Source organism: Salminus brasiliensis, chromosome 1 (genome assembly GCF_030463535.1).
Source record: "Salminus brasiliensis chromosome 1, fSalBra1.hap2, whole genome shotgun sequence".
Classification (NCBI taxonomy): Eukaryota; Metazoa; Chordata; class Actinopteri; order Characiformes; family Bryconidae; genus Salminus; species Salminus brasiliensis.
Window position 1 is genome coordinate 95468873 of NC_132878.1, and position 14415 is coordinate 95483287.

General features: G+C 39.6%; 1 protein-coding gene across 2 annotated transcripts in view; it reads left to right on the plus strand.

The window, feature by feature from the left end:
* LOC140568588 (mannosyl-oligosaccharide 1,2-alpha-mannosidase IA) overlaps positions 1-14415 on the plus strand; it is a 287633-nt gene that overhangs the window by 255351 nt on the left and 17867 nt on the right. The window contains exons 5-7 of one of the 2 annotated variants that reach the window (XM_072692473.1): positions 5391-5485; positions 10563-10686; positions 12595-12688. In XM_072692473.1, coding sequence (XP_072548574.1) covers positions 5391-5485; positions 10563-10686; positions 12595-12688 — 313 coding nt within the window. Of the gene's footprint in view, positions 1-5390; positions 5486-10558; positions 10687-12594; positions 12689-14415 lie in introns of both variants that reach the window. The other variant, XM_072692472.1, reaches the window with a different exon arrangement.

Genomic DNA, 14415 nt, shown 5'->3' on the forward strand with positions numbered 1-14415 from the left:
TAGCCATGCCATTTTTCTATTGGTCGATTTGTAGCTTTGCCATTCTCTTATTGGTGGATTTGTAGCCGTGCTGCTTTCCTATTGGTGGATTTATAGCATTGTCTTTCTGCTATTGGTGGACTTTCAGACTTGCTGTTCTCTTATTATTAGTATATTTGTATCCATGGTTTCCTTTTGGGAATTTTTCAGCCTTGCTCTTCTCCTATTGGTGTATTGTCAGCCATGCCGTTCTCCGATTGGTGGATGTTTAGCCTTGCTTTCCTTTGAACAAACCACACACTGTGAGTAAATCATACATTGGTGATTAGTGTTGGGTTAGTGCTGTGTAGCGCTGACCTGCGAGGGTGAGTGTGTGAGGTCTGACCCTCTCTCTCCCTGTCCCGTCCGACTGCACCTCCGTTACGACCTCACTGCTTCATTGTGTGTGAGCAGTAAACTGGCGGTGTGGGGCGAGACGGGCAGTTAGCGGGAATTACTCTCCCAATGATATAGTTCCAATGAAACATGCAAAGCTTTATGGGTAATCTGCCTTTGAAAGGGGACCTTGCTGCACTTCAGTAGCTTAATGAGCACAAGGATGCTAAACAACACCTGTGTGTGTGTGTGTGTGTGTGTGTGTGTGTGTTAGTTAGTACCTGCAGGTGTATTTGATTGATATAATGGCTGTAGGCCTGGAAAACGCTTCTGTTTTTTGTATTAGACACAAAGTTCACGCCCCGTGCCCAAAAACCCACCGCCCACCCCCCGGCAGGGCCACGCTTCCGGCTGACTGAGAGAGAGTAAATGGTCAGCAAACCCTTCAACAAATAAAAGCTGAAAACTGAAAAACTAGGATTACGTCCTCCAGTGGACCCAAAGCGGACCCTCGGTATTGATTCCATCATTTATTTAGCAGCTGGAGCAGCACTTCCCCTCGCCACTTCCCTCGCCGGCCTTCTCCACTCCGACTCTCTGATTGGCCAGAGTTGATTTTTTTGGGCCTTTTTTAAATGGCTTTTTTCATTTTCATGAATTTGAGTATTTACTCCAAGAGCCTGTTTAATCTTTGCATTACAGACGCTTTTGGTGATCATTGTCACGGTTGTGGAGGCTTGGAGGCGGATCCACATCCAAATATGATTCAAAATTAGATACAAAAACAGACATGACCAGAGAACCAAACTAAAGTAGAAACAAACAGCCATGAGAACCGACATGAAACACTTGCACAAAAGGAAGTACTCATCCAAACAGACCTGAGACTTGCAAGAGAGCAGGGCTACAGAGGAGGCACAGGTGGGAGCACTGACGACAAGGCGGGGCTAAGGCGGAGACAAGGAATGCACATAAACAGACCAGGAAGGGAAACACAAGGGCAAGATGGAGACAATCGAACCGGCTTTGGATTACTCTTGTCCACATGCAAGGCCAGGTGTAACCGCTCCCAGGCCTCATTGTGATCGGATTACGATCGGATCACTCAAACCGCATTCGGAGGGGGTCAAGAAAGGGTCAAGAATACGCCTGTCAAGAAAGTTAACACCAATACGCATTAGTCGAGGGAACACTCTTAGGAGGGGTCTCCACTGTTTTCAGGCTGGTTCAGTAGACTGGCTCATCCAGGTTTGCTTGCTTTCCCTCCTACTTGAACTTAGCATGTTGCTAAATTCACAGCTACAGTGGGCCTGCTGTTTTTCCCCACCAGTTTTCAGAGCATGGCTTTACCACTCAGTGAACTCTCACTCGTTTCAGTGTCTGGATTCCAGACGTTTCTCTGCTTTTCTGCAGGATCTGTTTGTACAGTCAGTTGCACAGCAGCTCTTTACCCCTGAACGCTAACGCTGCCACTCAGCCAGCCTTTTTTCCACTCAGTGGGCGTGTGGCCGAAGTGACAGTGTATACCCTCTATAGATGTACTCAGATTTCCCCACTTACTCCCAGTGATGTTTGGTGTCTGAAGCTGGGCTTTTTTTAGGCCCTGTCCACATGTACATGGACGGCTTTGGCTGTGTTTTGGCCTCTCCAAGGTGGAGCTCATTTCCAGCAAGGTGGAACTTTATGAAAACACTAGCATCCCAATGCATGCTTATTCCTGGCTGAATCTCAAATACCTCCTTTCTCCCTATATAGTGAACTATAGAGGTCATGAAAGTACAGCGTCTACACGCAGACAGCAGCACATTTCAGATTTCCACATATGAATAAAAGTAAATACGGCTCCATCTGTTTAGGTTTAGAAGCCGTAACTTCCTGACTTGCCTAGTGCACTACATAGGGTGTAGTGTGCAATTTGGGATGCAGCCGTGGCCCTCCTGGAGACAGCACAGTTGGCCTCGCTCTCTCCAGGGTGGGTAGATGGCGCTCTTTATCCCTACATCGCTCCAGGGCGGTGCTGGCGTCTGCTGGCCGATGCATCGGAGCCGGGTATACCGCACTTCCCTCCAGGTGCGTTGGTTGGTTGTTTGGTTGGTGCGATGGGGGAGAATACGTACGGGCTCAGTAAGGGCCGATGCAAAATCGTGTGATCCAAAATCATTAATAAAAATAAAATAAAAAAAATAATATATATATATATATATGGATACATCTGGGCGTAGCATTTGTTTAACACTGGGCCTACAAGACTAATATTGCTAGCAAGCCAGTGGCCAAACAATTAGCATATTGTCATATAAGTCATCCCACACACTCCTCTGACCTTGTGGAGGTGGTCAGTAGTCTCTAATAGACTTGCTTATGTGGTTTCTGCCTCAGTGTGACTCACTGCCATCTATAAGCAGGGCCTACAGAGCTGTTTTAACTGTGACACTTGTTTTATTTCCGTTTGTAAATGCGACTTTCTTGCTGAACCGTTCTCTTAACCCCAGTGCAGTGCTGGAGTGGTGGTACTGGGTCTGAGTTTATGGCCCTTGTAATTAGCTTTATTTGTACAGAATCAGGGGGAGTCATTAAGAGCAAAAGGCTGGAAATGCTCTTTGTCACCACTGCTAATGGTCTACAATTTTGTGCACAGGGAGAGGTTAAGGGTGTGTGCGGGGGGGCATCTTTGTGTGTGTGTGTGTGTGTGTGTGTGTGTGTAGAGAGAGATGCGTAGAGATACACATTAAGGCAGCAAACAGGAGAGTGTGTGTGTGAGTGTGAGGGAAAACTGAGTGTAGTAGTTTTACACAGACACAAATTCAACGTACAATACTAATACAGTATTACAGGAATTCTTTAATGCTTGGAAATGTGCCTAATATGCCTCAATATTTACAGTATTGTTCTATATGTCACTATATTTCGGGCTTAAAATGGCACAGTAGATCTAGATCCATTCAGATTGGTTTAATAGCAGCTCATAACATGGGTTTACACACTTACTACAATACAGTTTACAATACAATATCACATTTTACAGTACAATACAGTACAATATGTTTTAGTAATGTATGAAACTTTACAATACAATATACAATACAATATAGCATTTTAAAGTACAATATGGTTCAGTAATGTATGAAACTTTACAATACATTATACAATACAATACTGCATTTTACAGTACAATACACGCAGCTTGATACTTACAATACAGTACAATATGTTTTAGTAATGTATAAAACTTTACAATACAGTTTGTACTTTACAGTGTAGTGTAATTTGTTACAGTACTATACGATACTTTGCCCTGTAGTGTACCCAATAACATTTGTGTGGGGTCGGGTATAGTACAGTGTGTTTCAATAGAGTAGAATACTTTACAGTACCACATGATGTTACAATACGATGATACTTAACATATTTTACAATACAGTAGCATGTTAGTATACAACCTAATATTTTACAGTACAATGTGATATGTTACAGTACAGTGAAACAATTCAGTATATTTTCACAATATAGTATGCTAAAATATACTTTACAGTACATTATGAAACTATTCTGCAGTATCATATATTACAATTCAGTATTATACTTTACAATACAGTACATTTTGATACAGTATATACTTTACAATACACTAAGATGTTAATACCGTTCATACTTTACAGTATAGTACAAAATGTTACAATACAATATGATACATTACCCTATAGTATACATTTTTTGTGGGGGTGGGTATAGTACAGTATGTTTCAATACAGTATAAAACTTTACAGTGCCATGTGATGTTACAATACAATGATACTTTATGATAAAGTGTGCTATTTCACAATTTAGTATCATATGTATTGTAGATAATACAGTATGCTGCAGTATGGTACTGCACAGTACAGTATATGTTGCAATACAGTGAAACTTTAACAGTTTGTTAATTCACAATATAGTATGTTACTATACACTTCACAATACAATACAGTATATGTTTCAACACAGTATGATACTTTACAGTACAGTAGCATGTTACAATACAGGGTATCCTACAATACAGTATGTTTCAATACAGTATGAAATTTTACAATATAGTAGCATGTTATTATGTAACATACTTTGCAATACAATAAATATTACTTTACAGTATGAAACCTTACAGTACAGTAGCATGTTAGTATACAACATGATACTTTACAAAACAGTATGATACTTTACAATATAGTAGCATGTTAGAATGCATGATACTTCACAATACAGTATATGTTTCAGTACAATATGAAACTTTACAATACACTAGCGTTTTAGTAGACAACTTATTTTACAATAAAATAAATTTGACTTTACAATATGAAACTTTCCAATACAGTATGTTTTAATAGTTAGAAACTTTACAATACAGTAACATGTTAGTATATATGATATTTTACAATACAGTATGTTTCAATGCAGTGTGAAACTTTACAATACAGTAGCATGTTAGTATACACCATACTTAACAATACAGTAAATATTACTTTACAGTATGATGCTTTACAATACATTAGCATGTTAGTCTACACCATACTTTACAATACAGTACATATTACTTTACAGTATATTGCTTTACAATACAGTAGCATGTTAGTATACATGATACTTTACAAAACAGTATATGTTTCAGTACAGTATGAATCTTTACAATACAGTAGTGTATTAGTATACAACATACTTTACAATACAGTAAATATTACTTTACAGTATGAAACTTTACAGTACATTATGATGCCATATGAATACTAGCTATTCACTCACAGCAGTCTACTTCAGCAGGACAGAGAAAAGGCTGGTGCTGGGCTGATGGCAGTATCACAGTGATGTTGTCCTGTTAGAAACGTGGCTGCTGTTAAACTGTGGCTTTTCTGTGCAGATAAAGGTGTCAGTGATAATTGATGGTGATAATTGACTGGGTGCCGCAGCTGTGACAGGCAAAGATTGAAAAAAATGGAGTATTCTGTGTGTGTGTGTGTGTGTGTGTGTGTGTTTTAACACTCTTGTCTTTCTCTGATGTCTCCCAGGTGTTTAAGCAGAAGGTGTTGGAGTTGGGTGAGAAGCTGCTGCCTGCATTCAGCACCCCCACCGGCATCCCCCGCGGAGTCATTAACCTTGGCAGGTGAGGATCAGCTCTACGCTAACTTACACACACACCTAAAACATACACTACATCCGCTGTTCTCAAAATAACATTTATAACTAATACAATTAATATTGTGTATGAAGCTCTAATAACATTAATATTGTGTATGAAGCTCTAATAACATTAATATCCAGTATGAAGCTCTAATAACATTAATATCCAGTATGAAGCTCTAATAGCATTAATATCCAGTATGAAGCTCTAATAACATTAATATTGTGTATGAAGCTCTAATAGCATTAATATCCAGTATGAAGCTCTAACAACATTAATATCCAGTATGAAGCTCTAATAACATTAATATCCAGTATGAAGCTCTAATAGCATTAATATCCAGTATGAAGTTCTAATAGCATTAATATCCAGTATGAAGCTCTAATAGCATTAATATTGTGTATGAAGCTCTAACAACATTAATATCTAATATGAAGCTCTAATAACATTAATATCTCTAATATCTCTAATATCATTAATATCCAGTATGAAAGTTATAATAACATTAATAGCCAGTATGAAGTTCTAATAACATTATTATCATAACATTATGTTTATATAAGGAATATCAGTGTTTAACATTAATTTGTAGTGAAATGAGTAATGAAAGATAATTACAGGATTATTATTTTTTTTTGTTTAAGTTTATTTTATTATGTGTAAACCTAAACATACTTGTTGGTTTCTGCTTTATTAGTATGAACCTGTGCTGCATGAGCTATTACTGTATATGACACAGCAGTGATTATTGATATGATGAGTGTTTTATAGTTAGAAAAGCACTTTTTATTTCAGTGTTTTTTGGCCCCGCTACCTCACACCTGCTTCCAATTAGCTCTCCAGCTCCATCAGCCAGCTGCAGGCAGACTTAATTAAGCTATATCCATAACTGCCTCGGATACAGATGGACAGGGAGAGATCGGCCACTGGCGTGAGTTCACATAGAGGGCCAGAAATACACTGTACAAAACTCTCAGTCTCAGAAACGGCCTAAAACTGTGTCTCAGCAGTTACTCTGTCTACCTGTAATTAACTCTATATAACATTAGAATAAACCCAAATAAACATAAAGTCAGTGGTCAGTGAGAGTCTCTACCTGTAATTAACTCTATATAACATTAGAATAAACCCAAATAAACATAAAGTCAGTGGTCAGTGAGAGTATCTACCTGTAATTAACTCTATATAACATTAGAATAAACCCAAATAAACATAAAGTCAGTGGTCAGTGAGAGTATCTACCTGTAATTAACTCTATATAACATTAGAATAAACCCAAATACACATAAAGTCAGTGGTCAGTGAGAGTGTCTACCTGTAATTAACTCTATATAACAGAATAAACCCCAGTAAACATAAAGTCAGGTCAGTGAGAGTGTCTACCTGTAACTAACTCTATATAACATTAGAATAAACCCAAATAAACATAAAGTCAGTGGTCAGTGAGAGTATCTACCTGTAATTAACTCTATATAACATTAGAATAAACCCAAATAAACATAAAGTCAGTGGTCAGTGAGAGTATCTACCTGTAATTAACTCTATATAACATTAGAATAAACCCAAATACACATAAAGTCAGTGGTCAGTGAGAGTGTCTACCTGTAATTAACTCTATATAACAGAATAAACCCCAATAAACATAAAGTCAGGTCAGTGAGAGTGTCTACCTGTAACTAACTCTATATAACATTAGAATAAACCCAAATAAACATAAAGTCAGTGGTCAGTGAGAGTATCTACCTGTAATTAACTCTATATAACATTAGAATAAACCCAAATACACATAAAGTCAGTGGTCAGTGAGAGTGTCTACCTGTAATTAACTCTATATAACAGAATAAACCCCAATAAACATAAAGTCAGTGGTCAGTGAGAGTGTCTACCTGTAACTAACTCTATATAACATTAGAATAAACCCAAATAAACATAGTCAGTGGTCAGTGAGAGTGTCTACCTGTAATTAACTATATATAACATTAGAATAAACCCAAATAAACATAAAGTCAGTGGTCAGTGAGAGTATCTACCTGTAATTAACTCTATATAACATTAGAATAAACCCAAATACACATAAAGTCAGTGGTCAGTGAGAGTGTCTACCTGTAATTAACTCTATATAACAGAATAAACCCCAATAAACATAAAGTCAGGTCAGTGAGAGTGTCTACCTGTAACTAACTCTATATAACATTAGAATAAACCCAAATAAACATAGTCAGTGGTCAGTGAGAGTGTCTACCTGTAATTAACTCTATATAACATTAGAATAAACCCAAATAAACATAAAGTCAGTGGTCAGTGAGAGTATCTACCTGTAATTAACTCTATATAACATTAGAATAAACCCAAATAAACATAAAGTCAGTGGTCAGTGAGAGTCTCTACCTGTAATTAACTCTATATAACATTAGAATAAACCCAAATAAACATAAAGTCAGTGGTCAGTGAGAGTATCTACCTGTAATTAACTCTATATAACATTAGAATAAACCCAAATAAACATAAAGTCAGTGGTCAGTGAGAGTATCTACCTGTAATTAACTCTATATAACATTAGAATAAACCCAAATACACATAAAGTCAGTGGTCAGTGAGAGTGTCTACCTGTAATTAACTCTATATAACAGAATAAACCCCAATAAACATAAAGTCAGGTCAGTGAGAGTGTCTACCTGTAACTAACTCTATATAACATTAGAATAAACCCAAATAAACATAAAGTCAGTGGTCAGTGAGAGTCTCTACCTGTAATTAACTCTATATAACATTAGAATAAACCCAAATAAACATAAAGTCAGTGGTCAGTGAGAGTATCTACCTGTAATTAACTCTATATAACATTAGAATAAACCCAAATAAACATAAAGTCAGTGGTCAGTGAGAGTATCTACCTGTAATTAACTCTATATAACATTAGAATAAACCCAAATACACATAAAGTCAGTGGTCAGTGAGAGTGTCTACCTGTAATTAACTCTATATAACAGAATAAACCCCAATAAACATAAAGTCAGGTCAGTGAGAGTGTCTACCTGTAACTAACTCTATATAACATTAGAATAAACCCAAATAAACATAAAGTCAGTGGTCAGTGAGAGTATCTACCTGTAATTAACTCTATATAACATTAGAATAAACCCAAATACACATAAAGTCAGTGGTCAGTGAGAGTGTCTACCTGTAATTAACTCTATATAACAGAATAAACCCCAATAAACATAAAGTCAGTGGTCAGTGAGAGTGTCTACCTGTAACTAACTCTATATAACATTAGAATAAACCCAAATAAACATAGTCAGTGGTCAGTGAGAGTGTCTACCTGTAATTAACTATATATAACATTAGAATAAACCCAAATAAACATAAAGTCAGTGGTCAGTGAGAGTATCTACCTGTAATTAACTCTATATAACATTAGAATAAACCCAAATACACATAAAGTCAGTGGTCAGTGAGAGTGTCTACCTGTAATTAACTCTATATAACAGAATAAACCCCAATAAACATAAAGTCAGGTCAGTGAGAGTGTCTACCTGTAACTAACTCTATATAACATTAGAATAAACCCAAATAAACATAAAGTCAGTGGTCAGTGAGAGTATCTACCTGTAATTAACTCTATATAACATTAGAATAAACCCAAATAAACAAAGTCAGTGGTCAGTGAGAGTGTCTACCTGTAATTAACTCTATATAACATTAGAATAAACCCAAATAAACAGAAAGTCAGTGGTCAGTGAGAGTGTCTACCTGTAATTAACTATATATAACATTAGAATTGATATTTGAGTAAGATGTACAGAGAGAAAAAAAGAGAGTGTAAGAGAGAGCGAGAGAGAGAGTGAAAGGGAGTATAAGAGAGTGAGAGGTAGAGAGAGTGAGTGAGAGGTAGAGAGAGCGAGTGAGAGCTAGAGAGAGCGAGTGAGAGAGCGAGTGAGCGAGTGAGAGGTAGAGAGAGCGAGCGAGGGAGAGAGAGGTAGAGAGAGAGAGCGAGTGAGAGAGTGAGATGAAGAGAGAGTGAGAGGTAGAGAGAGAGCGTGAGCGAGTGAGAGGTAGAGAGAGAAAGTGAGCGAGTGAGAGGTAGAGAGAGCGAGTGAGAGGAAGAGAGCGAGTGAGAGTTAGAGAGAGTGAGAGCTAAAAGTAGAGCGAGAGAGAGTGAGAGGTAGAGAGAGCGCGAGAGAGAGCGAGAGGTAGAGAGAGAGCGAGAGAGAGTGAGAGGTAGAGAGAGAGTGAGAGGTAGAGAGAGTGAGAGGTAGAGAGAGTGTGAGAGGTAGAGAGAGAGCGAGAGAGAGTGAGAGGTAGAGAGAGTGAGAGGTAGAGAGAGGTAGAGAGAGAGTGAGAGGTAGAGAGAGAGTGAGAGGTAGAGAGAGAGAGTGAGAGGTAGAGAGAGAGAGTGAGAGGTAGAGAGTGAGAGTGAGAGGTAGAGAGAGAGAGTGAGAGGTGGAGAGAGTGAGAGTGAGAGGTAGAGAGAGAGAGTGAGAGGTAGAGAGAGAGAGTGAGAGGTAGAGAGTGAGAGTGAGAGGTAGAGAGAGAGAGTGAGAGGTAGAGAGAGAGAGTGAGAGGTAGAGAGAGCGTTGCGAGGGCTGAGAGAGCTGTGAGAGCTGTGAGGGCTGTGAGAGCTGTATATGCAGTGGGTGAGGATGTGGCGGGTGTTGACCTGCTGAAGCTGCTGGAGGCGTCTCTCTCTCAAAGTCGGCTCTATCCTTATTTACACACACACACACACACACACACACACACACACACACACACACACTCACAGCAGGACTGGTTTTCCATCATTAAAACCCTGATTCCAGACTGGGGAACGGTGATGTACTGTCGGTCCGATCTCCTGTAAGTGAGCCGACAGAGCCTCCCTCAGTAGATCTAATCCAGCTCCAGTCCAGCTTTTGTGTCTGAGGCTTTTTTTCTCTCTGTGGTTCTGTATCTTGTTGCCATGGCTCCGACTGGCCGCTCTGCTCAGTACCTGCTTGGTGGTGGGCTGCCGCGGTTGCCATGGCGGCATGGCGTGGGCGAGGGTTACTCACGTTGCCCGCTGTGCCCTCTGTTGCAGTGGCACGAGTTGGAGCTGGGGCTGGGCCTCCGCCGGCAGCAGCATCCTCGCGGAGTTCGGAACGCTGCACCTGGAGTTCGTTCACCTGTCGGAACTCTCTGGAAAACCCATCTACACAGAGAAGGTCAGAGGAGGCGGCTGTGAGATTCCAATAAAAGACCTTTCCCAACTCTAAGAATCTGTTCCTTCTGATTGGAATTTAGATTTTTTGGGGGGTGGAAGTTTTGTGATTTGGGATTTGGATTTTTTTATTTTTGAATTTTCAGTACCTTTTTGGAATTCCATTATAATTAAATTCATATCAAAAACAAAAAAGATAAAGGATCTGAATAATCAAGCTGAAATTCCATGGTGAAATTCCAAGGCGAAATTCCAAGGAAAAAATCCTAATTGAAATTCGTAGGTAAAATTCCAAGGTGAAATTCCTAGGTGAATTTCCAAGATGAAATTCCAAGATGAAATTCCAAGATGAAATTCCAAGGTAAAATTCCAAGGAAAAATTCCTAATTGAAATTCCAAGATGAAATTCCAAGGTGAAATTCCAAGATAAAATTCCAAGGTGAAATTCCAAGATGAAATTCCAAGATGAAATTCCAAGGTAAAATTCCAAGATGAAATTCCAAGGTAAAATTCCAAGGTGAAATTCCTAGGTAAAATTCCTAGGTAAATTTCCTAGGTGAAATTCCAAGATTAAATTCCAAGGTAAAATTCCAAGATGAAATTCCCAGATAAAAGTCCATCCCAAATCTTTTAAAAAAAACTGTTTTCTTTCCTTTTGGAAGTTGGGATTAATTTCGTGGATTTTAGGATTGTTCAATAGGCTTGGAAATTCACTTTTTGGGATTAGGGAATGTTCTTGGAATTGTCTTTTCGGAATTTCGTAAGCACTAAATAAATATAATATGTAAAAATGAAATTCTATAAAAAGACTAAATCCAAAGTTGAAAAAAAGTTGAATAATTCACTGAGATTCTAAAATGGAATTCCAAAATGCTTAAAAGTGGAATTTTCTTGGGAATTGGGATCCTATTGAATGAATTTGGAATGGGAAACTGGAGTCTTCCTGTATTGAATAACTGTACAGTATCTTTCTGATCGGTGGACAGCTAACAGTTTTGGACCTGAGCCTGAAAGTGTCACATCTTTACTTATGCCTCAGTAACCTGGTGATGTATTACGCTGTCATCAAGTGATCAATATCCCTGATTCAGCACGAGCCCAGCGCCACAGTTATGACACTTACTCAACTCTCATATTCAGTAGACATGCGGAAAACACCAGGGCCTGTCTTCTAGCGGTCCTACACCGAAACACAGTCATGCTTTAAATTTACATTTATTAATTTATTACATTTTACATTTATTTACATTTATCACATTAAAATGTGACGATTTTTGGGAAAAAAACAAATGGATGTCAATGGAGCATTTCTGTGGGTCCGTGGCATCCCGGCATCATTAGACCCAATTCACTAGATCATGTGTCCCACTAAATTAACAGTATTGAAAAGTCTGTTTTATTCATATATATATATATATTACTCAGCAGAACTACAGGACATGCCACGCAGATTCACTACAGGAACCACATTTCCCACAATGCCTCGCTGTCTTTCCCAACGCTGGATGGAGCTCCATCCAGTACTTTTGGGATGAGTTGGGGGGAGTTGGGGATGATGGGTGCGGTGGTGATCATCATTCGACCTTTTGACCTCATATAAGTAAAGACATGACACTTTCATTGCAGGACAAATTCTCACAGCAATGCTCCAATAAAAATCTAGTAGAAAGCTCTTCTTCTTCCCTGGACAGTAGAGCCAGTTACTACGACGAAAGCAGGATAGACTGTATACCACCCTTGATTTCGGAAGAAACAATTAGCGAGGAGGTGTCCCAATACTTTTGTCCATATCAGTATTGAACACTGTATCAAACTCAACACTGGGTGTGTCTGTTATCAGTTGTTTGGCCTTGTTTTGGTTGTCATCTCACCACAGTCTGCTCCTAAAACGATTTCCTTCTGTCATCTTTAGGTGATGAACATCCGAAAGCTGCTGGACAAAATCGAGAAGCCCCACGGACTCTATCCTAACTTCCTCAGCCCGGTCAGCGGCAACTGGGTCCAGCGTAAGTGAGATGTTTTATCAGTCCGGACAGGAACAGTGTCCTGATAGGTGCAAACAACCTATCCGTGCTCCGCCCACCTGCTCACTATTACCTTATAGTGTTCACAACACTATGGCTTTGTCTTTTAAGCTTTGTCGCCCCCTCTGGTGGAAGTGTGAACTGTCCTTGGAAAACTAAATATGGGGTTGTGAACATTTCTGTGGTTTAAAATAATAATAATAATATATATATATATCTTCACTGTCTGACAAGAACCTCGTATCTCCAGTATACAGTAAAAATATTTATTATAAGTCATTTTGGAGCATTTCTATTGGTCCATCCATCATCAAATGTCAAAATGTGAAAAAAATAATTATTAATAATTAATTGATATTAAGTTATCAATTAACTCTCAAAACTAAGCAAGTTTCCAGCCTTAAGCTGAGGCGGCTTCTGCGTTGTGGTAGGAAGCCAATGCCTCCTCTGATAAGTGGTGGAGCCAGAGATGATAGATGACAGGGTTAAATGGGAGGTGACGGGTGGTAGAGGGTTGGGCGTAGACTTGTCGTAGACATGTAAACAAGGTAGAGATGTAATTAGTAGAATGTTGGATTAGGTAGGAGGGGCTTCAGGCATGTTCCTCCTCCTAAATAACATTCCCAGTGCTGTCCTTGAGGATGGCAAGTGGGAGGACCAACACATACACCTGGCTGCTGCGCCCCCTAGAGGTCGAAGATTCAGATCTGCTGGGTCTGTACTGTACGTCCCCTGAAACTGATGCTGTAGCAGAGAGGAACGTAGCGATGGGTGGCGACCTTACGAATGTTGGCGCTTCCACTGGTTGCCATGGCAAAAAAAAAACAAGCCTCTGATTGACTGCTATATACCCTCCCCACAGACCCTGCGCCCCTAAGCCCCGCCTCTGAACGCTCGTTATCAACGCTCGTTATTTAGCGAACATGCTGAGAGGGCGGAGACTCGCTGATACAGATCTGACAGTTAAAGGGGTTAAATGAGTAGAGGAGAGAGGAGAGATCCCCCAGCATCCGTGACTTCACCGTCTCCCATCAGATACTTGCGCAGTGGACACACCGGAGCCACAGCCTGGGGGTATTAAAATGATAATAAATCCCATTACCTCTGAAAATTGAATCTTTCATGTTCAGCTGCAGAACAGGAGAGGCGTTCAGAGACGCCGGCCGGGGTTGGGGGGAGGAGGGGGTGTAATCTACACCTCAACCAAGCTAATTGTTGTTGTAGGTGATTGGCTAATGGCAACTGAGAGATAAGGAGATATAAGGAAAGCAGGTGTGGACTAGGTGTGTGTGTGTGTGTGTGTGTGTGTGTGTGTGTGTGTGTGTTAACATGACATCCACTGTAATTCATTTCCATATGCAGGACAAACTGTTGTGCCTGTGAGCCTTGTGAACAGAAAAGCCATCTGTACACACACACACACACACACACACACACACACAGGTGTGGGATTACACACACATGTTCTATAGGTATATATACATATGTCAAGTCACATACATAGTCCTACACAGTACATGTAGGAGTGCAATGCTTTCCGCTCTGACCACTCACAGTAAGTGGAGTTATGATGTTTTTGACATTTTGGGAGATGGACCACCCTCCCCCAGGTCCTCAAGTCCCTTGTATAACCCTGCTTCTCAGTCCAACACACTCAGGCTCCACACGAAGACCACAGGAAAGCCAACCCGGACTGTAACAATATATAT